The sequence below is a fragment of the Sorex araneus genome, chromosome 2 (assembly GCF_027595985.1).
Source record: "Sorex araneus isolate mSorAra2 chromosome 2, mSorAra2.pri, whole genome shotgun sequence".
NCBI classification, from domain to species: domain Eukaryota; kingdom Metazoa; phylum Chordata; class Mammalia; order Eulipotyphla; family Soricidae; genus Sorex; species Sorex araneus.
In genome coordinates this window covers 211,658,643-211,681,977 of record NC_073303.1, presented here as the reverse complement: position 1 = coordinate 211,681,977, position 23,335 = coordinate 211,658,643, and the positions used below count along the sequence as shown (strand labels likewise).

Genomic DNA, 23,335 nt, shown 5'->3' with positions numbered 1-23,335 from the left:
AATGCGATTCAGAGACGACTGCTGAACTAGAGCTGTTACCGACTGGATTCCATGGGACATCAAAAGACCATGTGGCCACCCACCAATGAGATGGTCAGACTTCTTCGTCAAAACCCTGAATGAGCCTTTGGACCCTGCTGTGGAGCGAGCATGATGGAAGAGCCCAAGGAAGCGCCCTTGGACTCCAAACAGCCCACTGAACTAATTCCGGCATGGGACCAGAGACCCCACGGTGCGCTGAAACAGTGGGAACCGGGCATTCCCCAATTCTTTTAACCTCTCTCTCTCTCCACACCTCCCTCCTGAGCACAGCGCAGGATCCGCGGTTTTCCTGAGCGCAAAATGGAGACAGCGATCCAGCTGAAACGGGAGGTGCGCGCGCGCTTGCGGGAGGCCCCAGGGGGCGGGGGCGGCGACCCCCGCCCACAGCAGATAGATACTTAAACCCACCTCCCCCACGTGTGCTTCCCTTTGGACCCTGCTGTGGAGCGAGCATGATGGAAGAGCCCAAGGAAGCGCCCTTGGACTCCAAACAGCCCACTGAACTAATTCCGGCATGGGACCAGAGACCACACGGTGCGCTGAAACAGTGGGAACCGGGCATTCCCCAATTCTTTTAACCTGTCTCTCTCTCCACACCTCCCCCCTGAGCACAGCGCAGGATCCGCGGTTTTCCTGAGCGCAAAATGGAGACACTGAGCCTCTCTCTAGGCTTCTCCATCTTATGAGCACCATAAAAGGGTAAAAGTTTGTAGTGATGTTATTTCTGGTTGTACTTTCCCTGGACTTTATACAGAAACCCAAAACCGCAGCGGCCGCGCGACCTAATGTCATCTTAGCATCAGCAATATGTAATATGTCCCTTCTTAATGGGTCGGACTTTTGTGGGAGATCCTAACAAGAATAGTAAGTCTGTTGGTGAAATATTGAAGGCAATCAAAGTGGTAGCCATCTCTCTAGACTGAACTAAGCTATATCCCCACACCGGCTGAGAAGAAATATCCTTCTTTCTCGGGAAGAAACGCGGCGTGGTGTCAAACATAGTGTGATGTCCATTAAGCAAACAGACCTGGTGGCGTGGGAATGGGATATAAGGGGAAAAATTATGTACATGGAACAGTGGGACGCTGGTGGAATCTCGAGCCGGAGCCGATACCAGCGCAAGCTCTTCGGTTCCAGAAACTGCTTGCAGACACTCTACTAGTCTATCAACTAAGCCAGAGCCCCACGCCTGCCGATGATGGGAAATAACCATCCTTTTCGGGTTTTTTTTTTCCCTTGTCAGGCAGCGTGGCGATTACTAAACAGGCGTGAACTCGGTGGCGCGGGGCAAGGGGGAAAAAGAAAAGTTATGTAACAAACAGCGGGACTTAATACCTCTATATTCTTAGCAGTGGAGAACTATCAAATGCCTCCTTGGCAATAGGACTGCTTTCCTTTTTGGGGGGAAACCCCAACAACGGTAGTGAGTTGTGTGTTGAAACATGGAATATAATCGAGATAAGGCATAAACGAAGTGGAACTTATCATGTACAAGGGTGGGGACTGGGGAGGTGGGAGGGGGCGGCAGGTATACTGGGGGGGTTGGTGATGGGAGATGGGCACTGGTGAAGGGAAGGGTGTTTGAGAACTGTATAACCGACATAATCCTGAGAACTATGTAACCCTCCACATGGTGATTCAATAAAATTATTTAAAAAAAAAAAGTAATGATCAGTTGGTCTAGGACTCACAGGTAGGCATGCTAAGGGCAAGCGCCTGCCCAGCGTAAGCACAGTAAAAAAAAAAAAAACAAAAAACCCTGAATGAACGATTTGAGGCTCTTCCTGTTCCTGGAGCAAGCATATACCATTGGGCTACACTAGCACGCGACAGGGACAAATGGAGACGTTACTGGCACCCGCTCAAGCAAATCGAAGATCAACGGGATGACAAGTGACAAGTATCTCTCCAGCCCCTAAGATCTCATCCATTTTTTTAAAATTAATTAAAAATGAATTCATTCATTACAAAGTGTCGATTGAGCTTTTCATATGACCCAGACAATCAGAAGCAAACGTCAATCCAGCCGTTGTTCTTATGAACTTGGAAACCTGCACGTGAAGTTAAAATGATATTGCCAGAAATTAATATGTAATTACCTACTGAGAGAGGTGATGGAGAAAGGAACGTGAAACAGAACCAGAGCCAGCTGAGAGGACGACTTCCCCAGGGGGAAGATGCTTGAATTGAACATGGGGTTTGAGTTCATTAGCCAAAGTGAAGGGAGAGGAGCGTGTCAGGAGGGGATGGTGCATCCTGTGGCCAAGAGCGAATGGGAGACTTCTGAAAGGTCGGCCGCAGAGAGCGCACACAGAGCGGGTCTGGGCAGAGCTGAAAAAAAATCACTGGAAATCGGAGCTGGAGCGATAATACGGTGGGTAGGGCGTTTGCCTTGTATGTGGCTGACCCGGGTTCAATTCCCAGCATCCCATATGGTCCCCTGAGCACCGCTAGGGGTAATTCCTGAGTGCAGAGCCAGGAATAGCCCCTGTGCATCACCGGGTGTGACCCAAAAAGCAAGAAAGAAAGCAAGAAAGCAAGAAAGCAAGAAAGCAAGAAAGCAAGAAAGAAAGAAAGAAAGAAAGAAAGAAAGAAAGAAAGAAAGAAAGAAAGAAAGAAAGAAAGAAAGAAAGAAAGAAAGAAAGAAAGAAAGAAAGAAAGACCAAACAAAAATCACTGGAAATCTTATTAGCCTCCTGGCTAAGAGTTTGTGCCTTTTTTTTTTTCATAAATCTAATCTTAATTGTAATAGCAGCGGGAAGCCAAAGACATTCATGTTATCACAAATTTGTGCTTTAAAAGAATACTCTGTAGAGGGCCGGAGCAACAGTACAGCAGGGAGGGTGCTGGCCTTGCTCATGGCCGGGTTCAATCCTCTGCGTCCCGAGCTCCGCCAGGAGTGAATGAATATTCTGTACAAAACTGAGCTTACTTGGATGGGGGAACAGCGGGGGTGGAGGGGATAACCCCAGGAAAATGATGGAGGGAAACAGACGTTGGTGCAGGGGGTGGGGGGCCCTTGGAACGTCATGAGTGAAGCCTTACCATGATCACTCTTGTAAATCATGGTATTTCAACTAAGAATCTTTTATAAAGAGTATTCAGCACTCTGTATAATAATTTGGCAGCTTTTTTCATATTAAAAGATGGGTTATGTATCACCTAGCAGTTGCATGGATGATTGGCATTTTCCCAGGAAAACGAAGACTTATTTTGACATGGGGGCTTTGATATTAATGTTCCCAACTGCTTTATTCATAACACTCAAAAAAAAAACACAGAGAAACTATCCAAGTAGTCCTTCAGTGGGTGAATGCTTTCCTCATTGTTCATCCATACTAGACTCGGCTACTACAGAAGAGTAGTGAACCAACACACGTTCACTGGAATGAGATTCAAGGAAAATTACGTTGTGCAGGAGGAAATTCCTGCCTTATTGTATAGCTTTCACGGAGAAATGTAATTACAAATGTAGAACGGGTTCTGACATGTAAGAGTTTCTGGATTCTCATTATCTTATGGCCCCAATAACAGCCGAAGAGCTGATTAGTGACTGATTGGGCGAAAGATGACTTAGGGTGGGAAGAGAAGTATTTCTTCTGAATAGACAGGAGTGTGTACCAGGGAGTTTTGGCAAGTGCAACACAGTTCAAGTAAATGCTAAGGCATGAAAAAGCAATTGCGCTTACAGTTTGCCTCCCTGGGCTGAGAGATGTGAAAACACTTTGAAAACATCAGTCAATGTGGAAACATAGTACTGAGAGAGATTCAGAAGCCCGTGGTGATGGTACCCTGGGCATCTTAGTAAACTTATTATATAAAACTATACATTTGATAAAGTTACATAGAATTACACACACACATACAACACCCCCCACACACGCACCAGTGTTTAATAGGTAAAATATGAGGAAACCCCTTGGATTTAATAAATTTCCTGTTTTTAATATTGTACAACCGTTTGCTGGGCTTTGACATTATGGGAGGCTTCACAAGACTTTCCGATAAATTTCTTTGCAATCTCTTATGAAATCTAGAATAATTTCAGTCCTGACCCTGTGCCAGGCTGTCTTCACCGGGGCCCCTCGGAGGGGGAGCGGATTGAGTTTCCCTCCCCACCCCAAGCAGTACCCCGGCCACCAAAACCCTCCAGAACCTAACTGCAGCCATGTTCAAGGCTGCTCTTCACCAGCTTGGATGAGCCTCAGCTACAGGAGAACCTGCAGAGGAACCCGGGTGTGCAGGACCCGTGACTGAGATCTCCAAGCCCTCTCAGAACGAGACTGGGCCTCCTCCCCCCAGCTCCCCGGCACCATATAATCTCATCAACGGCCAAGACCCAGAGACTATGAAATAAAACTCCCAGAAGAGAGCAACACAGAACTTTCTGAACCTCTTGCACTCGAGTCCACTGATGTACCAAAAGTAGCACACATTTGTTTGGTTTGAACATACATGCTTGTAATCTCTTAATAAGGGCTTGGATGGCTTTAGGGTGAAATACAACAATCTTAACACACTTTCCTCTTACAGTGGTTGGAATGTGCATGGTGTGGAATTGGTGTTTGAGCACTATTTGTAACGAGCTATTGTGAACAACTTTATAAAAATAAAATATTTTTTTAAAAAAATCTAGAATAGGGGCTGGAGCAATAGCACAGCGGGTAGGGCGTTTGCCTTGCACGCGGCTGACCCGGGTTCGAATCCCAGCATCCCATATGGTCCCCTGAGCACCGCCAGGGTGATTCCTGAGTGCATGAGCCAGGAGTGACCCCTGTGCATCGCTGGGTGTGACCCAAAAAGCAAAAAAAAAAAATCTAGAATAATTTCAACATAAGTAAATAGAAAAGAATGCTCTGGTTACAGAGTGGGAAATTTGGGGTCACACCCGGTGATGCACAGGGGTTACTCCTGGCTCATGCACTCAGGAATTACTCCTGGCGGTGCTTGGGGGACCCTATGGGATGCTGGGAATCAAACCCGGGTCGGCCGCGTGCAAGGCAAATGCCCTACCTGCTGTGCTATCGCTCCAGCCCCAAAATGAATTAAGCTTGAGGCAGAGTCAGGGTAGACTACAGGGTAGTTATCATTTTAGTACAGGAAAATTGGGGGAAAAAATGTCTGAACACAGGTGGCTGAACATGTGTGACCGAGGTGGGATGGAGAAAGAGGGACAGCTGAGAAATACTTAGGAGATAAAATGTATGGAACCTTGCAATGAATGGAATGTAAGGCTTAAAAAGAATGGATCCCACAATATTTCAAAGCAAAACTGTTGCCTCATGGGGCGATAGTTCAGTGGGTAGGGTGCTTGCCTTGCCTGTGTCCAACCTAAGTTTGATGCTTGGCACCCCTGGGGTCCCTTGAGCCCCACTAGGAGTGACCTCTGATCACAAAGCCAGGAGTAAGCCCTGAGCACAGCCAGGTGTGATCCAAAAGCAAAATAAGGTTTCACTCGGGGCACCCCGGGGGGGGGGGGGCGGGTGAGACCCCGCTCCACTCCAAGAGACCCAACCCCGGCAGCCGAAAATCTCCAGAACCCAACCGCCACCCTGCTCACGGCCGCTGTCTGCATGCTCAGGCAGTGCCTTACCCGTGGGTGAACCTTTCTCTGGGCTGCACGGCCGCATTAGGACACACTCTGCCTGTAGTCCAAGAGCACCGCACCACAGTTGGAGGGATTCAAAGTACAAGGCAGCCAACCTTAGAGGGAAATATATTATTTCGGTTTTGCTTTGGGGCAGGGATTCGGATTGGGGTTTGGGATGGAAACCCCGAAATATGGTGGTAGCACTGTAGCACTGTCATCCTGTTGTTCATTGATTTGCTCGAGTGGGCACCAGTAACCCAGTAACGTCTCCATTGTGAGAGTTGTTGTTACTGTTTTTGACATATCAAATACGCCACAGGGAGCTTGCCAGGCTCTGCTGTGCGGACAGGATACTCTTGGTAGCTTGCCGGGCTCTCTGAGAGGGATGGAGGAATTGAACCTGGGTTGGCTGCATGCAAGGCAAATGCCCTACCCGCTGTGCTATCGCTCCAGTATGTTGTATCACTCCAATATGGTGGTGGGAAGGTATAATGGTGGTGGGATTGGTGTTTGAATATTAATGCAATCAAATATTGTGAACTACCTTATAAAATAAAAAAATTTTAAATGTCTCATATTTCATAGCCTCAAAAATAGCTTCTATAAATATAACTCTACAAGACAGCAGAGATTTCAAAACATTGAAGCTTCTTCCAGGTTTTAATACAGAAAATATTCCAGAACTAAAGATGCTACTGATGAGCTCATCAATGCTTTGGGAGTTTTGCTAAAGTATCACTGTTACTGTCACTGTCATCCCGTTGCTCATCGATTTGCTCGAGCGGGCACCAGTAGCGTCTTCATTGTGAGACTTGTTACTGTTTTTGGCATATCGAATACGCCACAGGGAGCTTGCCAGGCTCTGCCGTGCAGGCGGGATACTCTTGGTAGCTTTCCAGGCTTTCTGAGAGGAACGGAGGAATCGAACCCGGGTCGGCCATGTGCAAGGCAGATGCCCTACCACTGTGCTATTGCTCCAGTCCCTTCTATTATACTAATTTACCCCTTTTGTTTTTGCCACAGGGGTTATTGCTGGCTCTGCAGTCAGGAATTACTGCTGTTGGGCTCAGGGGACCATACGGGATGCCGGGGATTGAATCCTGGTTGTCTGTGTGCAAGAAAAGCATCCTACTCGCTGTTCTTTCTCTCCAGCCCATTTCCTCCCATTCTCCAGTATTCTCTTTACTTCATCCTATTTAATCTCCTGCTGTCGTTAGTAATTCTTTGTAGTTTTGAATCCTAATTGACTCCTGACTCATACAAACCATTCCCCAAACTTGACTGTGCTTTCTGAGTCTGATTGAATCCCGACCCATATACACCACTCCCCCCATTTTGCTATGTGTATCTCTTGGCCCTGAGGTTCCAAGAGCAACTGTATGTAGTTGTCAACAAAGGTCTCCCGGGTGCAGTGGGCCAACATGGAGAGGTTGCTAAGCGGCGCGTAGTTTCAGTTATATCATGAAAGAATTCAAACCAGAATTATGCAATTTCCTAACGTCTAGAATTTTTTTTTATTTCTATTTAACTTAAGGGCAGAGAGTCTCTTGTCCACTCTCCTGGCTGTCTTCCCGGGGGCCCCTCGGAGGGGGTGGGCTCCAGCTTCCCTCCGTGTCCTGAGCAGAGCTCCTGCGGCTGAAGACCTCTGGAGCCTGCCACAGCCATGCTCAAGGCCCCTTTCCACACGTTCAGACGAGCCTCACATATGAAAGTACTGATAGAGGAACCCAGGTGTGTGGGACCCGGGGCTGAGACCTCCAAGCCTACTTGGATCAGGACTGGGCCTCTTCCTCCCAGATTTCCCATTTCCCACTAGCTAGGTGATCACATCCAGGGACTGCCCCGAGCACTGTGTAATCCCATCAATGGCCAACATCCAGAGACTATAAAACCAAGCTCCTGACATCTTATAGCCTAGTTCTCCCTCTCGGAGAACCTGGCAAGCTACCGAGAGTTTTCTGCACGCATGGGAGAGCCTGGCAAACTCCCCATGGTGTATTCATATGCCAAAGCCAGTAACAGTGCTGGGTCTCATTCCCCTGACCCTGAAAGAGCCTCCAATGAGGCACCACTGGAAAGGACGAGTAAAGAGAGGCTTCAAAAATCTCAGGGCTAGGACGAATGGAGACCATTACTGAGACCACTCGAGAAATTTGACAATCAACGGGATGATTGATGATGATGATGATGATGATGATGATGATGATTTAACTTAAGAAATCCGGGCTGGGGGCCGGAGCGATAGCACAGCGGGTAGGGCATTTGTCTTGCATGCGGCCGACCTGGGTTCAATCCCCGGCATCCCATATGGTCCTCCAAGCACTGCCAGGAGTAATTCCTGAGTGCAAAGCCAGGAGTAACCCCTGAGCATTGCTGGGTGTGACCCAAAAAGAAAAAAAAAAAAAAGAAATCCGGGCTGGAGAGAGCACAGGGGTTACAACACTCACTCACCTTGCATGGAGACAGCTTAGGGTTCAATCCCTGGAATGTTGTAGGGTCTCCTGAAGGATCATTTCTGAGCACAGAGCCAGGTGTAGCCCCCAAATCAATACATGAATAAAATGCCAGCATTGGGACCATGATATAATACAGTGGTTAGGGTGCATACCTAGCATGCACCTGACCTTGGTTTAGCTGCTCTTAAACAAGGTCTCCTGGTATTGCCAGGAGCAGCATTGGAGGCCCAGGGGTTAGAGGCCCATGAGAGGTCCACATGCTCTGATGAGTCAGGTGCAGCTACCAGGTACCCTGGGCTCCCGAGCAGAGTTTTTTGAAAACAGAGACAGTTCAAAGGGCCAGAGTGCATGCTTTGCATGCGGGAAGCCTGGGTTTGAGGCCCTGCACCCCACGGTTACCTGAGCACCACTGGGAGTAACCCCTGGACTTCATTAGATGTGGCTTAGCACACACCCAACAAAGGAAAAAAAAAACAGCTCCTTACGCTTTTGTCTTTGTGTTCTTGTCTCTTACTTCTCACTAGTGCTGGGGGAGTTTATCCAGTCTCAGGAACCTCTCCTTGGTTTGCACCTGTCGTCTAGCCAGTCCCCTGAACTCGTTACATTACCTACAGAGGATGGACTGCAGCGATAGCACAGTGGGTAGGGCCTTGCACTCAGCCAACCTGGGTTCGATTCCTCCACCCCTCTCGGAGAGCCTGGCAAGCTACCGAGAGTATCCAGCCCGCACGGTAGAGCCTGGCAAGCTCCTCGTGGCATATTCGATATGCCAAAAACAGTATCCACAAGTCTCACCATGGAGACGTTACTGGTGCCCGCTCGAGCATATCATTGAACAATGGGTGCGGCAGTGCTACAGGGCTACCTACAGAGGATTACAGCACGCATGCTAAATGACTTGCACTGCCTGTCCGCATAGAGAGCATCTCTCTGGAGTGCAGCCTCCTGTTTACATCATGCCTGTGCTTCCCGTCACCCGTGGCAGGGTCGAACCCTTGTGACAGAGATTGTTATGGCCTACAGCCCCCCTAACACTTATCATCTGGCCCTTCCACAGGAAAAGTTTGCCAACCCACTCTAGCAAGCCGAAGCCTTCTACAGAATTTAGGCACCATTGTGCATTAGAAATTTTTTTTTAAGTATTACATTTTAAAAATATTTAGTTTAAAATTAAAAAATTTAATTATAAAATAGTACATTTAAATTAAAATATATATATTGGGGGAATTCTGGGCCACACCCAGCAATGCTCAGGAGTTACTCCTGGCTCTGTGCTCAGGAATTACTCCTGGTGCTGCTCCTGGGACTAAAATGGATGCAGGGGATTGAATCTAGGTCGGCAGCATGCAAGGCAATTGTGTTACCTGCCGTACTATTGTGCCAGCTCTTCTAAAAAAAATATTTTGGGCCACACCTGGTTGTGTTCCGGGCTTTCTTCTGGTTCTGCACTGAGGGATCACTCCTGGTGGGGCTGGGGGTCCGTAGGGGGTGCTGGAGATTAAAGCTGGCTTGGCTGCATGCAAGGCAGGTGCCCTACCTACTCTGTCTTACCGCTCTAGTTCTGAATGTGCATTTTCAAACAGTGGCCAAGTCAGGATGGGTCCATGGTTGGAAGCCTGCCTCAAGGGCTGGGGGAGAGGGCAGTTGGGATAAAGAAAGGACCGTTATGACAAAGACGGTTGGAAGGAATGGCTCTGGATGGAAGATGTGTGCTGAAAGTGGGTAAAGGATCAAATATGATGACCTCTCAGTGTCTGTATTGCAAACCATAATGCCCAAAAGTAGAGAGAGAAAGAGATGAAGAAAAAAACTGCGGGAAGGGCGGGGAGGCATGGTGGTGGGAGGATATCGGGGATATTGATGGTGGGAAATTTATACCGGTGGAGGGATGGGTGTTGGGACAGGGTGTGACTGAAACCGGATCATGAAAGCTTTATAGTTGTGTATCTCACAGTGATTCCATTGAAAACAAACAAACAAACAAACAAACAGTGATCAGGGAGATAGCTCCATGGGCTAAGCACATGCTTTGTACACAGTAGGCCTGGGTTCTAGACCCTGTTTTCCAAATAAAATAATGGAAGTAAAAATAAAGACTGCAATAGAAAGGGCTGGAGAGATAGAACGGGGCTTAAGATGCTAGCCTTGCATGTGGCCAACTTTATTTATAATCCTGGCACTCCATGATCCTCTGGTCACCGCTGGGTGTGCACTAAAAACCTAATCATCATCATCATCATCATCATCATCATCATCATCATCACAGTCACAGTCATCCTGTTGAGCATCGATTTGCTCGAGCGGGCACCAGTAACGTCTCCACAGTGAGACTTGTTGTGACTGTTTTTGGCATATCCAATACGCCACAGGGAGCTTGCCAGGCTCTGCTGTGCAGGCAGGATACTCGTGGTAGCTTGCCGGGCTCTCCAAGAGGGACAGAGGAATCAAACACAGGTTGGCTGCATGCAAGGCGAGCACCCTACCGCTGTGCTATTACTCCAGCCCAATAATAATAATAATAATAATAATAATAATAATAATAATAATAATAAAGACTATAAGAACAGACTGCAGAGGACTCGGGCCTAGGAGAGGGAGATCACAGGCACTCTGGTATGAGTGAGGTAGGTGGCTGTGTCACTAGGAACATGAATGAATGTCAATATTACCATAAACATATAACCCTAAATGATAACTTAAATCTAAAAATTTTTAAAGAATGTCATATGTAATGTTCCTGGCTGTAGGATCACTTAGAGGGGAGAGAGAGGTAGTACAGTGGGTAGGGCACTTGCCTTGCACATGGCCGACCTGGGTTCTCTCCTAGACACCCCAGGTTGTCCCTCACACCCAGCCAGGAGTGATCCCTGAGTGTAGAGCCAGGAGAAAGCCCTGAGCATGACCAAGTGTGACCCCACCCAAACAAAAAAATCAATGTGAGGGCTGGAGTGATAGCACAGCGGGGATGGCGGTTGCCTTGTACTCGGCTGACCCAGGTTCGATTCCCAGCATCCCATAGGGTCCCCCGAGCACCGCCAGGAGTAATTCCTGAGTGTATGAGCCAGGAGTAACCCCTGAGCATCACCGGGTGTGATTCAAAAAGCCAAAAAATATCAATTTGTCACTTCAAACATTTATAGACAGACTTCTAGACCTCACTCCCAGAAAACGTGATTCAGGAAATTGGGGAGGGACTGGAAATATGAAGTTCTAGAATGTTAGGATAGTCCTATAGAACTGTGATTGGCAGGAAGTGTTTATCTAAAAGAACCCATGTCATATCAAAATAGTAAAAAAAAAAAAAAAAAAAAGGAAGACAAAACCTAAGCAAATAAAAAACACTCCAAACTTGTAAAACTGACTTAGGAAATTGTGTGTGAGCTGGAAAATAAATGTCTCATTGTTTACACGATCTGTTCTGATACACTGAGTTAGAAGAGCCAGAGCACACACGCAAAAAAAGGCTTCAAAGTTTGTAGATGTCTTACCTTCTATGAATTATTAATGACATTCACTTCAGTGTTATTTGTATTTGAACCAGGACACCTTTTAAAATATATTGTTTCATCCGGAAGGGGGAAAAAAGAATCCATGTCCCATAAGACAGTTTTTTTTTTTGATGGATCATTAAAAAGAGACCAAATTCGCTTCCCTGGCTGATGTATTATTTATTTCCCAGTCTCCAGCTTCAGACGGGAGCAGGGACGCGGGTGACCCTAAAGAATCCCAACTATCACTACTTTTCCTCATCTCTGCCCCTTACAGTTAGGGTTATTTCATGAAAACTCCACGTTTTCCTTTGGCTGGCATCTCCAAAGTGTTTCCACGTCCTCTCTCAACCTGGGGAGGCAATGAGATGCGATTTGCTTCATCCAAAGTTGGCATCTGCCGGCGCTCCATGAACCAAACTCTGCCCATCCGTTTGTATGAGAGCAACTTCCCTGTGTTTATCCACGCGTCCGAAAAATGCTGTTTTGGGCCACAGCCGTCGGTGCTCAGGGATCCTTCCTGGTGGGGCGCAGGGGACCCTAGTGGGCCGGGGCCCAGTGCGGGTCAGCCACGCGCGCAGGCGCGGCCCCCGAGGTCCCATCTCTCTTCTGAGCCGTTGCTAAATTATTGATTGTGAGACACAGAGTGGACAAGCGCGGATGGGACAAAAGTCCTGATTGCTAGAAGCGGTTTCCGCTCTGGCTGGAGGCAGCGCCATGCCAAGCCTAGGTGGCATCTTCTCATCAGCAGTTCCTCCTCCAATTTTTTTTTTTAGAAAATAAAACAAAACACGAGCATTTGTGTTCTAGATTCGAAGCTTGTCTATTGAAAACAGAGTCCCGGCGGGGACCTGCTCTGGGACCCCTCTGGGACCCCTTGCAAGTGGGAAACGCGCCCTAAGGTCCCCAGGAAGGTTGGGGCGCCAGCAATGGTCGTGGGACTGCAGGGCGCTCGAGGTGGGAGAGGCAGGGGCACACCCGTCGTTGCTCTGCACGCGGGCATCATTCCTGGCGGGCTTGGGGGACCGTCTGGGGCTGGGGGGACCCCGTGGGGGCGCCAGGGGGTCAAACCCGGGCCGGCCGTGTTGCAGAGTCAACAACACCCTCCCCGCGGTACTAGCTCCCAGTCCCTCCTTCTCCTTGTCTGGCACTTACAGCTAACCCCCCTGGGCTCGCTCGACCCACTGAAGACGAGCATCTGCAACCCCCCCACCTCCCCACACCCCACCCCAGCCCCGGGTGCAGAATCTCGCCCCAACTCTGAGTTCCTGCAAAGTAAACCCGAGACACGTGCAGGGCCGCCGCCGAGACGTCGTGGCAGCGCCGCAGCGCCGAGACTGAGCACGGGACTCAGAGCCGTCTCCTAGCCGGCCTCGGGTCACACCGTCCGGACTCCCATCCGCCACGCACCCGACGGGGCGCGAGTCGGGGGGGGGTGGTCCCCACGGCGGTCTCCGCATCCTCCTCTCCCGGGGGGTGCGGGTCGGGGGAGACCCGCAAACAGGTGTGCCACCCCCCCCCACCCCGGGCCACCCCACCCCCGGCACCCCCCGGCAAAGTTTCCCGGCCCCCACTCCCCGCCCCAGCCCCAGCCCGCCAGGCCGCGGTGCCAAGTTCCGAGCGGGCGCGGCGCGGGCGGGCGCGCGGCAGAGCGTCCCCGCGGGGGGCGGCGGCGGCGCGGGGCGCGGGGCGGGGCGGCCCCTGGGCGCGCGCTGCCCTTCCCGGCCGCGAGGGCCGCGGGCCCGGCGCCGAGCGGGAGGTGCGCGCGGGCCGCGGGGGGCTGGGCCGAGGCGAGCGCGGCGGCGGCGGCGGCGGCAGCGGGCGGCGGCCCCCGCGTCCCCCTCCCGGCCCCAGTGCGTCCCCGCGCGGGGCCCGGGGCGCGCCGGGCGGGCGGGCCGCGGAGCCGCGCCACGTCCCTGGGCCCGGGCGGGCGGCGGCGCCGGGCCGGGGGCTTTTGTGTGGGCGAGTCGGGGCGCGCCGGGCCGGCCCCGCGGCTCCCGAGGCGGCGGCGGCTCCCGAGCCCGGAGCGCGCCCGGCGGCCGCACGTGCCGGCCCCGGCGGGGGCAGCGCCCGCCAGGCCGCGCGCCCCGGGGCCAGCGCCGCCGCCGCCGCCCCCCGCGGCCCCGCCGGGCCCCCCGCGCGCAGCCCGGCCGCCCCGGGGCCTCGTCCCGCCGCCAAACTTTGCAAAGTCGGCCCGGGCCCCCCGCGCCCCCCGCGCCCCGGCCGCGCCGCGCCCCCCGGGCTCGCCCCGCCGCCGCCGCCGCCGCCGCCGCGGCCCCGCGCGCGGGAGGAGGAGGAGGAGCCGCCGCCGCCGCATCAAAGAGACCCGACTCCCGCGGCCTGGGGGGGAGTCATGCCCGGCCGTCGGTGATGTCCGCGGAACAGGACAAGGAGCCCATCGCGCTGAAGAGAGTTCGAGGTGACCGGGGGAGGGGGGGCGGCACCGGCCGCCGGTGGGGGAGGGGGGGATTCCCGGGGTGGGGGCGGGGGGCGCGCGGACCCGGCCGCGGGGAGGCCACGGGGCTCCGTCCGGGCCTAACTCCGAGCCCCGGGCTGCGGCCGAGGGGCGCCCGGCCCCGCGCCCCCCGGGAGGCGGCGCTCAGCATCCCCCCCGCGGCGGTGCCCCGCTCGCCGACCTGCGCCTCCGGACCCGCTACAATGGGCATCGCGGGGTGGGGGCGGGGTGGGGGGGAGAACCGCGCGCCCCCACCCAGGCCCACCTCGCCCATCCTGCCCGCCCACCCCACCCCCCAAAAAAAGTAACTTGGGCAGCCCGAGAGTTGGCGCTCCGAAAGGTGCACGACGGGGGTGCGGGGCTTCGCGTCCCCTCCCCGCGAAGTGCACCCCCGCCCCCGAATTGCCGGCTGCCCTGGGAGGGGAGAGGAGGCGCTTCATCGCGGGGACCCCCGGATGCAAATCCAAGCCCCCCCCACGCCCCTATCCGCGCCTACCCGACCGCTCCCTGGGTTCCGGAAGGAAGCACACGAGGTGGGGGTCGCCCGGCCCCCGGCGGGCGCAGCGGAGGGGACGACGTTGTCCCAGACAAAAGAGAATGATGCGTGCAAGTTCCCAGACGGAATTCGGGGGGAGGGGGGGTCTCCCCGCCGCACCTCCTCGTGCGCTTCAAGCCGAGAGTCCCGGAGTGGAAGTAACACGGTGTCTCGCCGAGCAGTGCCCATCGCGCGTCTTCCCAGGCGCCGGGCACTGTGCTTGGCACCGCGGAGCGCTCAGTGCAACCGCAGCCCGCGGGAGAGGGCTCGGGGTGCTGCGGGGTGGGTCAGGGGTGAGCCGAGGCCGGGACTGTGCTGGTGCCGTGGCCAGTTCCTTGGGGGGGGGGGGGGAGACAAAATCATGTATGCGCTTGGGGAGGGCGCAGCCATCTGGGTGCTCAAGCAAAGACCCGAAGGAAGTGCTCAGGACGGAGGCTCAGGGATGCGCAGCATCCGTGCAAAGGCCCTGGGTCTGCAGTTTGCCTGACGGACTTCCAGGCACCAGCCTGGAAGCTAGCGAGGCTGCAGGTGCCGAAGGTGATTATTTCTTGGAGGGCATTTAAGAGGCTTGGCTTCTCCTAGGCAGGCACGGGGCAGTTTGGAGCAGAAACCGTGGCTTATCCAACGTCCTGTTCTCCCACGATTCCCAGGGTGCTGGGTGCAGAGTCAGTTGCCGCGAGCAAGGGCCGAGGCGGCGGAGCTAGTCAGGAGGTTCTGGCAGTGATCCTTTCATCCAGACGGGATCACGGGACCAAGCGCCGGTGCCTTAGTAAGCAGTTGGGTGAATTTCCAGTTGACTTGAATGACAGGTCAAGGGCCAGCCTTTCTGCGTCTGTGGTTTTGCGCGGCACCAACGGACATTCAGCATCCATAGAAATAACAGGTGTGTGACATGGTGACAGCGTGGCTTCCAGAAAACATCCACCTGAGGGTGTTTGGAGATTGCTTTTCTCTGCCATTTAAACAAAAACACCATTTGGAGCACAGGACTGTGGGTTTGGGGCGGGGGGGGTTGGTTGTTGGCCCACACCATAGATGTTTGGGGCATACTCATGGCTCTGTGCTCAGGGGTCACGCCTTGGGGGCTGGGGGCGATGGGGTGTCAGGGAACCCTCTACCCGGTGCTTGGGAGTGGGACCAGATTCGGTCCCGTGCAGGGCAAGGGCGTCAAGCCTGGCCTGTCCCGGGGCCCGTCTGCTGTCTGTCAGCGCCGGGTGTCAGCACGTTCATTAGCGGAGGGTCCCCGTCGCACTGGCCTTTCTGTTTGCGCTCACCAGTTCCCAACCCCCTTGGTGGAAAAGAATCTTTCCGACATGATTCTTCCTGATTATTTTTTTTTTTGTCACACTGTTTTGCCTATCGCTGTAAATTACATTGGGGTTAAAGAGAAATCAGACTCTCGAGTCTGTATCCTTGGAACACAATTATAAAATGTGATTTAAAACAAATTGAGTCTTTTATTGTAGGTTAAGAGTACAGAATTTATTTTGCTCCAGCTATTACTTTTATTTTATTTATTTATTTTTTTGGCTTGTTTTAGTTAGGTGCATCCCTAGCGGTGCTCAGGGCTTAATTCTGGCTCTGTGCTCAGTGAGCACTCCTGGTGGGCCTTGGGGAACCCAGTGTGTGTGGTGCAGGGAATCAAACCTGGCTTGGCTTCAGGCAAGATCAGTGCTGTATGATCTCTCTGCTCCCAGCTGCTGTTTTTAACTTTGGTGTGTGAGCTGTTGGCTTAGATGTCAGCTGAGAGGAACCGGAATATGGCTCAGACTGAGAGTGTTCATCTTGCCCCTGTGAGATCTGGGTTCAAGTGCTGACACTGCCAAAATAAGTCAGTGAAAAAAAAAATAGGAAGAGTCTGAGAGGTAAATGCCAGAGTAGAACACAAAGCATTTTTTATAGTAGGAGGGACCAGGCTGGAGCGACAGCACAGCGGGTAGGGCGTTTGCCTTGCACACGGCCCACCCGGGTTCGATTCCTCTGTCCCTCTCAGAGAGCCCGGCAAGCTCCCAAAGAGTATCCTGCCTGCACAGCAGAGCCTGGCAAACTACCTGTGGCGTATTCAATATGCCAAAAACTAACAAGTCTCACCATGGAGACATTATTGGTGCCCGCTCAAGCAAATCGATGAGCAACAAGACGACAGTGCTACAGTAGGAGGGGCCAGGGAGATGGCTCAGAATACAAAAGTGTGTTCCTTGCAGGAGTCGGTGCTGAGGTTGATTCTTGGCTCTGAGGTCCCGCTGAGCACTGTCGGCTTCTAGTACCAGTGGGCTAGGCAGTACCACACAGTGGGACCTGAGTGCTGGCTGTCAGACCCACAAAGCCTGGCTAAGTGTCACCAGTTATCTTGGGTAGTGAACCTCAGGCTCTCTGAGCACTGTCTGGGAGCATCCCCCATAAAAGTAATATGAGGAGGGGTTTATGGTAAATTTTTTGGTAATAATTGCCTAAATTTAAAGAATCACTGTGTCACTGTATCACTGTCATCTCATTGTTTGTCGATTTACTTGAGCAGGCACCAGGAACGTGTCTATTATACTCAGACCAGAGATTTTAGCAGCTTCTCCTTACTCATCTTTCCCAACGATTGGAGGCTCTTTCAGGGTCAGGAGAATGAGACCTGTTGTTACTGTTTTTAGCATATCGAATATGCGATCGGTAGCTTGCCAGGCTCTGCTGTGCAGGCGGGATACTCTCGGTAGCTTGCCAGGCTCTCCTAGAGGTAGGTATATATCTGTTACTATATTTGGGATATGCCACAGGGAGCTTGCCAGGCTCTCCCGAGCGGGCAATAGATTCTAGGTAGCTTGTCAGGTTCTCCAAGAGGGAAAACTAGGCTATTAGATGTCACATGGCCGCATTGCGGTCATGTGGTTCTGGGAGCTTGGTTTTATAGTCTCTGGATGTTGGCCCTTGATGGGATCACAAAGCACCAGGGGCAGTTTCTGGGTGTGGCTGCCTAGCTACTGGGAAATGGGGGATCTGGGTGGAAGAGGCCCAGTCCCCATCCGAGCAGCCTTGGCGATCTCAGCCCCGGGTCCCGCATACCTCGGTTTAAATTTAAAGGGCCTCGTCCGAATTATTTTGAAATCTCCAAAAGCCATGGGAATATCTGTGAAGAGCAATTCTGCTGGGTGCCAGTACCCCAGAACTTTTTGTGAAAGATCACAAGTAGGGTGTAGAATTTACAGAGCATTCTCTCAAACTGCTTGTTATGCATGTGCGGCGGTATGCCTGCAGACTGTTTGACAGCAGTCTGTCTCATGCATGTGTTTTTTTTTTTTAAATTAGGTATTGGGACCAGAGAGAAAGTACAGAGGTTAAGGTACTTTCCGTATATGTTTTTGACTCCTGTTTGATCACCAGCACTATATGCCCCCCCCCCCCCCCGGGTACCATAGGGTCTGATTCCTGAGCACAGAACCAGGAATAAGCCCTGAGTGCCAGATGTGGCAGAGTTTTTTGTGGTTTTTTTTTTTTTTTTTGGTTTTTGGGTCACACCTGGTGATGCACAGGGGTTACTCCTGGCTTATGCACTCAGGAATTACTCCTGGCCATGCTCAGGGGACCGTATGGGATGCTGGGAATCAAACCCAGGTCGGCCGCATGAAAGGCAAATACACTACCTGCTGTGCTATCACTCCAGCCCCCAGATGTGGCAAAGTTTTTTAAAAAATACTAGTTATCGGGCTGGAGTGATAGCACAGCGGGTAGGGCATTTGCCTTTCATGCAGCCGACCTGGGTTTGATTCCCAGCATCCCATATGGTCCCCTGAGCACCACCAGGGGTAATTCCCTGAGCAATGCTGGGTGTGACTCAAAAAGCAAAAAACCAAAGCAAAACAAAATAAAGTCTAAGAACTGCTGTTGGTGGGCCCAGATTGCAGGGATGAGTGGGCGGCTGGTGGTTCTTAAAAACTAGTCCTAATATTTTAATAATAAATTCAGAATTGCTACTTACTGTCAGAGTATCCCACACTCCTGTTCTCCTAGTCCTTACCCCTCTAGGCCCTCCGCCCTCGATTATTGAGAAGGTCCATGAGGTAGGGAGCACCTCGGTCTTAATTTTTTTTATGCTTCTTCTCCAACTGCCTGTGTACAGTAAATACCCCATGAATGGTTGGATTTCACAAGTTAACTCATCCTTGTCTTTCTTTTGCTTTTTGCTTTTTTTTCTTTTTGGGTCATACCCGGTGATGCACAGGGGTTACTCCTGGCTCTCCACTCAGGAATTACCCCTGGCGGTGCTCAGGGGACCATATGGGATGCTGGGAATCGAACCTGGGTCAGCCGCATGGAAGGCAAACGCCCCACCCGCTGTACTATCTCTCCAGCCCACATCCTTACCTTTCTGATAGTCCACACCTCCTCATGCTTTAGCAAGTTTCCTGTCATTTGCATTTTTTACCGACAGTCCATTTCTCCAGTAATCTTTAGCTCTTTCAGGTGGTGATCTGATGACAATACTTATTTGTTCATTGAGCAAGTAGTATTGAGCCGTCTCAGTGCCAGACAGACAGTGGGGATATATTAAGAAGACACCCGTTGGGAGCCGGAGGCATAGTGCAGCCACAGGACGCTTACCTTGCATGTGGCCAACCCAGGTTCGATCCCAGCCATCCCCTAGGGACCCCTGAAGACCTCCAGTTGTAATTCCTGAGTGCAGAGCCAGGAGTAACCCCTGAGCTTTGCTGGGGGTGTAGTCCAAAAACTAAGCGAAAAAGAAGACGCCTGTTTTCAAGGAATTGTCAGTGTGGTCTGGGATACTGACAAATGAGTAGTCAGTTAGAAAGAGTCTGGTAACCGTGATGGTCATCAACAGACATCAAAGAGCATGAATCCTGTCTTTGAGGGCTAGAGGAAGGTCGCCTGGAGAAATGTACTAAGAAGTTGGTGTCCCTTTGTGTTAAATGATGTAGAAAGAGCAGCAAGTAGAGTGAGGGCCGAGAAAAGAATCAAGAAGTTCCTGGTGATATAGAGAAGGCTCTTTTGAAGGCAAAACCATCTTTTCAAGGGGTGAAGATGTGGGTTAAAAGAATCTTGGTGCGGGGCCGGAGCGATAGCACAGCGGGTAGGGCGTTTGCCTTGCACGTGGCCGACCCGGGTTCGATCCCCGGCATCCTATATGGTCCCCTGAGCACCGCCAGGAGTAATTCCTGAGTGCAAAGCCAGGAGTAACCTCTGAGCATCGCTGGGTGTGACCCAAAAAGCAAAAAAAAAAAAAAGAATCTTGGTGATAGGAAGGCATAGCCAAGAGCTTGGGAAGGGAGCCAAGAGAAAAAATTTATGTGAGTGTCTTTCTTAAACGTTTGTGGACGTAATTCACTAATGAAGTATTGAAATCCTGTTTAAAAAAGAACCTGTCATGCTTCGGGTCTCACTGTTCTAGAAGCTGGGAACAAAACAGAGCACTTTGATTTTCCCATAAGTCAGGTCTCTGCAGATGAGAAGGGAACAGCATAAAGAAACAGAGAAGAAAGAAAAAGAAGTTGAAGGCGTTCATTTAAGATGGAAGGTGCTGGGGCTGGAGCAATAACACAGCGGGTAGGGCGTTTGCCTTGCACGCGGCCGACTCGGGTTCGATTCCCAGCATCCCATATGGTCCCCCAGCACTGCCAGGAGTAATTCCTGAGTGCAGAGCCAGGAGTAACCCCTGTGCGCTGCTGAGTGTGACCCAAAAAGCAAAAAAAAAAAAAAGATGGAAGGTGCTGAGGGCCTGTATGTGTATGGACAGGCCTGGTGCTCTTCCATCGAGCTAAGTCCCAGACCCAAAGATGGGTGCTTTTAACCAGATTTAGAAATAACATAGTTGGGGGCCCAGGGCAATAGTAGAGTGGGTAGGATCCTTACCTTGCAGGCAGCTGACTCGGGTTCAAGATCACATATGGTCCCCCCAGCCTACCAGAAGTGATCCTTGAGCACAGGCAAGTGTGGCCCCCAAATAAATCATCACAATAATCATCATCATCAACATCATCCCGTTGATCATCGAATTTCTCGAGCGGTCTCAGTAACGTCTCCACTCGTCCTAGCCCTGAGATTTTAGAAGCCTCTCTTTACTCGCCCTTCCCAACAGTGCCGCATTGGAGGCTCTTTCAGGGTCAGGGGAATGAGACCCAGCATTGTTACTGGTTTGGGCATATGAATATGCCACGGGGAGCTTGCCAGGATCTCCCATGTGGGCAGGAAACTCTCGGTAGCTTGTCAGGTTCTCCCAGAGGGAGAAGTAGGCTATAAGATGTTACTTCTGGGAGCTTGGTTTTAAGTCTCTGGATGTTGGCCGTTGGTGGGATTACACAGCGCCGGGGGCAGTCCCTGGGTGTGACTGCCTAGCTACTGGAAAATGGGGAATCTGGGCGGAAAAGGCCCAGTTCAGATCTGAGCAGGCTTGGAGATCTCAGCCCTGGGTCCCACACACCTGGGTTCCTCTGCTGGTACTTTCATATGTGAGGCTTGTCCAAACGTGTGGAGAGGGGCCTTGAACATGGCTATGGCTAGGTTCCGGAGGTCTTCGGCCGCAGGAGCTCTGCTCGGGGCGGGGAGGGAAACTGAGGCCCACCCCCTCTGAGGGGCCCCAGGGAAGACAGCCAGGCTCGCGGGCAAGAGACTCTGTCTTTTTTTAAATTTTATTTTGGGAGGGAGAGTCTCTTGCCCCAAATAAAAACAAAACAAAAAGACATGACCTGGGTGGTAAGAATATACTTACTTTACCTTATTATTGGCATATCAAATATTAAATACGCCACGGGGAGCTTGCCAGGCTCTGCCATGTAGGCCGGGTACTCTCGGTAGCTTGCTGGCCTCTCTGAGATGGACGGAGGCTTTTAGGGCGGCTACAGGTGTTCCCATGGTTCACGCCATATTTGAACCCCATTAAAAATGGTGCAGAAATGATGGAAAATGGGTATCCAGTGTCTTCTGCGGGCTGGAGGCGGGAGGCGGTGGCTGGGTAGTGGGGGTAACGAGGCCTGCGGGTGAGGTATTTATCTGGCTCGGGTGGGGGGGGGGCGTCTGGGTTTGATCCCTGGAACACCGGAGACTGGAGGAGGCCAACAGAGGATCTTGTTTCCGGGGCTCCTTGAGCCTGGAGTCCAGGGTCGCAGAGTTCTGCTTTACTTGGTTCTGTGGGGCTTCACTCGAGCGTGAGGTTCGCCGAGTGTCCGGAAAGCGGCCTGGAGCGTGGCGGTGGCTGGGTATTGGCTGGAGCGATAGCACAGCGGGTAGGGCGTTTGCCTTACACAGGGCCAACCCGGGTTCGATTCCTCCGTCCCTCTCAGAGAGCCCGGCAAGCTACCGAGAGTATCCCGCCCGCATGGCAGAGCCTGGCAGGCTCCCCGTGGTGTATTCGATATGCCAAAAACAGTGACAACAAGTCTCACAATGGAGACGTTACTGGTGCCCGCTCAAGCAAACCGATGAACGGGAGGACAGTGCTACAGGACAGTGCTTATCGTATTGTTTCATGGCCCACACCCAGCAGTGCAGGACCTGGCTCACACAGCAGGTGCTACTTGGCCTCTCTCCCTGCCTAAGGACAAAGGTGGTTTTTTTTTTGTTTGGTTGGGTTTTTTTTTTTTTTTTTTTTTTGCTTTTTTTTGGAGTCACATCCAGCAATGCACAGGGATTACTCTTAGCTCTGCACTCAGGAATTACCAGAGGTAATTCTTTACCAGAGGTAATTCCTGGGGACCATATGGGATGCTGGGAATCGAACCCAGATTGGCCGCGTACAAGGCAAATGCTCTACCCGCTGTGCTATCGCTCCAGCCCCATAAGGACAAAGTTTTGAATGACAAAATAACGAATGGAAAAAGAAAAAACAGGTGTGGCCTAAAGCAAACGAAACAAAACAAAAAAGATCGAAAGAAAGAAGAACGTCTGATGAAAATTTCGGGTTTTGTTTTTCAGTTGGTCTCTGTCCAGATTAGGCCGATTACTGGGAAAATGAGACACCCCCCCCCCCCCCCCCGCCTTTGCGCCTGGGATTTGCCAGTGTGCCCTGAGCTGTTGGCGGTTTGGAACAGAGGGGAACGGCCTGAGTCAGAAATAGAAATCTGGAAGTTATCAGTAAACAGGTGACGACTAATTGGTGCCCTGGGAGCAGATAACCTCACCCGAGAGTGCAGCATAGGAGCCAAAGCATGAAGCGCAGCAGGCTGGGGCGCGGCATTTAGGAGACAGGAGGGGGGGTGCCCCTGGAGAGCTTGTGGGGGAGGCAGAGACGGAGGGGAAACCAGGAGAGAGACGGAGGGGAAACCAGGAGAGAATGATAACATGTGTACGAGCAGGAGCAGAAGGCGAAGTGATTTTTTAAAACTTTATTATTATTATTATTATTATTATTATTATTATTATTATTAGTGAATCACCAGGCTGGAGCAATAGCACAGCAATAGGGCGTTTGCCTTGCACGCAGCCGACCTGGGTTTGATTCCTCCGCCCCTCTCGGAGAGCCCGGCAAGCTACCGAGAGTATCCCGCCCGCACGGCAGAGCCTGGCAAGCTCCCCGTGGTGTATTGGATATGCCAAAAACAGTGACAACAAGCCTCACCATGGAGACGTTACTGGTGCCTGCTCAAGCAAATCGATGAGCAGCAGGATGACAGTGACAGTGAATCACTGTGAGGGTACAGTTACAGATTTACACATTTTCATGCTTGTGTTTCCGTCATACAATGTTCAAGAACCCATTCCTCCACCAGTGCCCATTCTCCACCACTGATAAACCCAGTACCCCTCCCACCCCTCCACCTCATCCCCCCTCCC

At 51.9% G+C, this 23,335-nt stretch overlaps 2 protein-coding genes across 2 annotated transcripts in view; both read left to right on the top strand.

Annotated features, from left to right (window-relative positions):
* The window catches only part of PRTG (protogenin), a 150,454-nt gene extending 136,507 nt beyond the window's left edge, over nucleotides 1–13,947 (top strand). Inside the window, exons 21-22 of the mRNA XM_055124556.1 lie at nucleotides 13,163–13,764; nucleotides 13,870–13,947. Of these exons, the coding sequence (XP_054980531.1) occupies nucleotides 13,163–13,764; nucleotides 13,870–13,947 (680 nt within the window). The remainder of the gene's footprint in view (nucleotides 1–13,162; nucleotides 13,765–13,869) is intronic.
* PYGO1 (pygopus family PHD finger 1) overlaps nucleotides 13,807–23,335 on the top strand; it is a 48,025-nt gene continuing 38,496 nt past the window's right edge. The window contains exon 1 of the mRNA XM_055125334.1: nucleotides 13,807–13,995. Within this exon, the coding sequence (XP_054981309.1) occupies nucleotides 13,947–13,995 (49 nt within the window). The 5' untranslated portion in view covers nucleotides 13,807–13,946. The remainder of the gene's footprint in view (nucleotides 13,996–23,335) is intronic.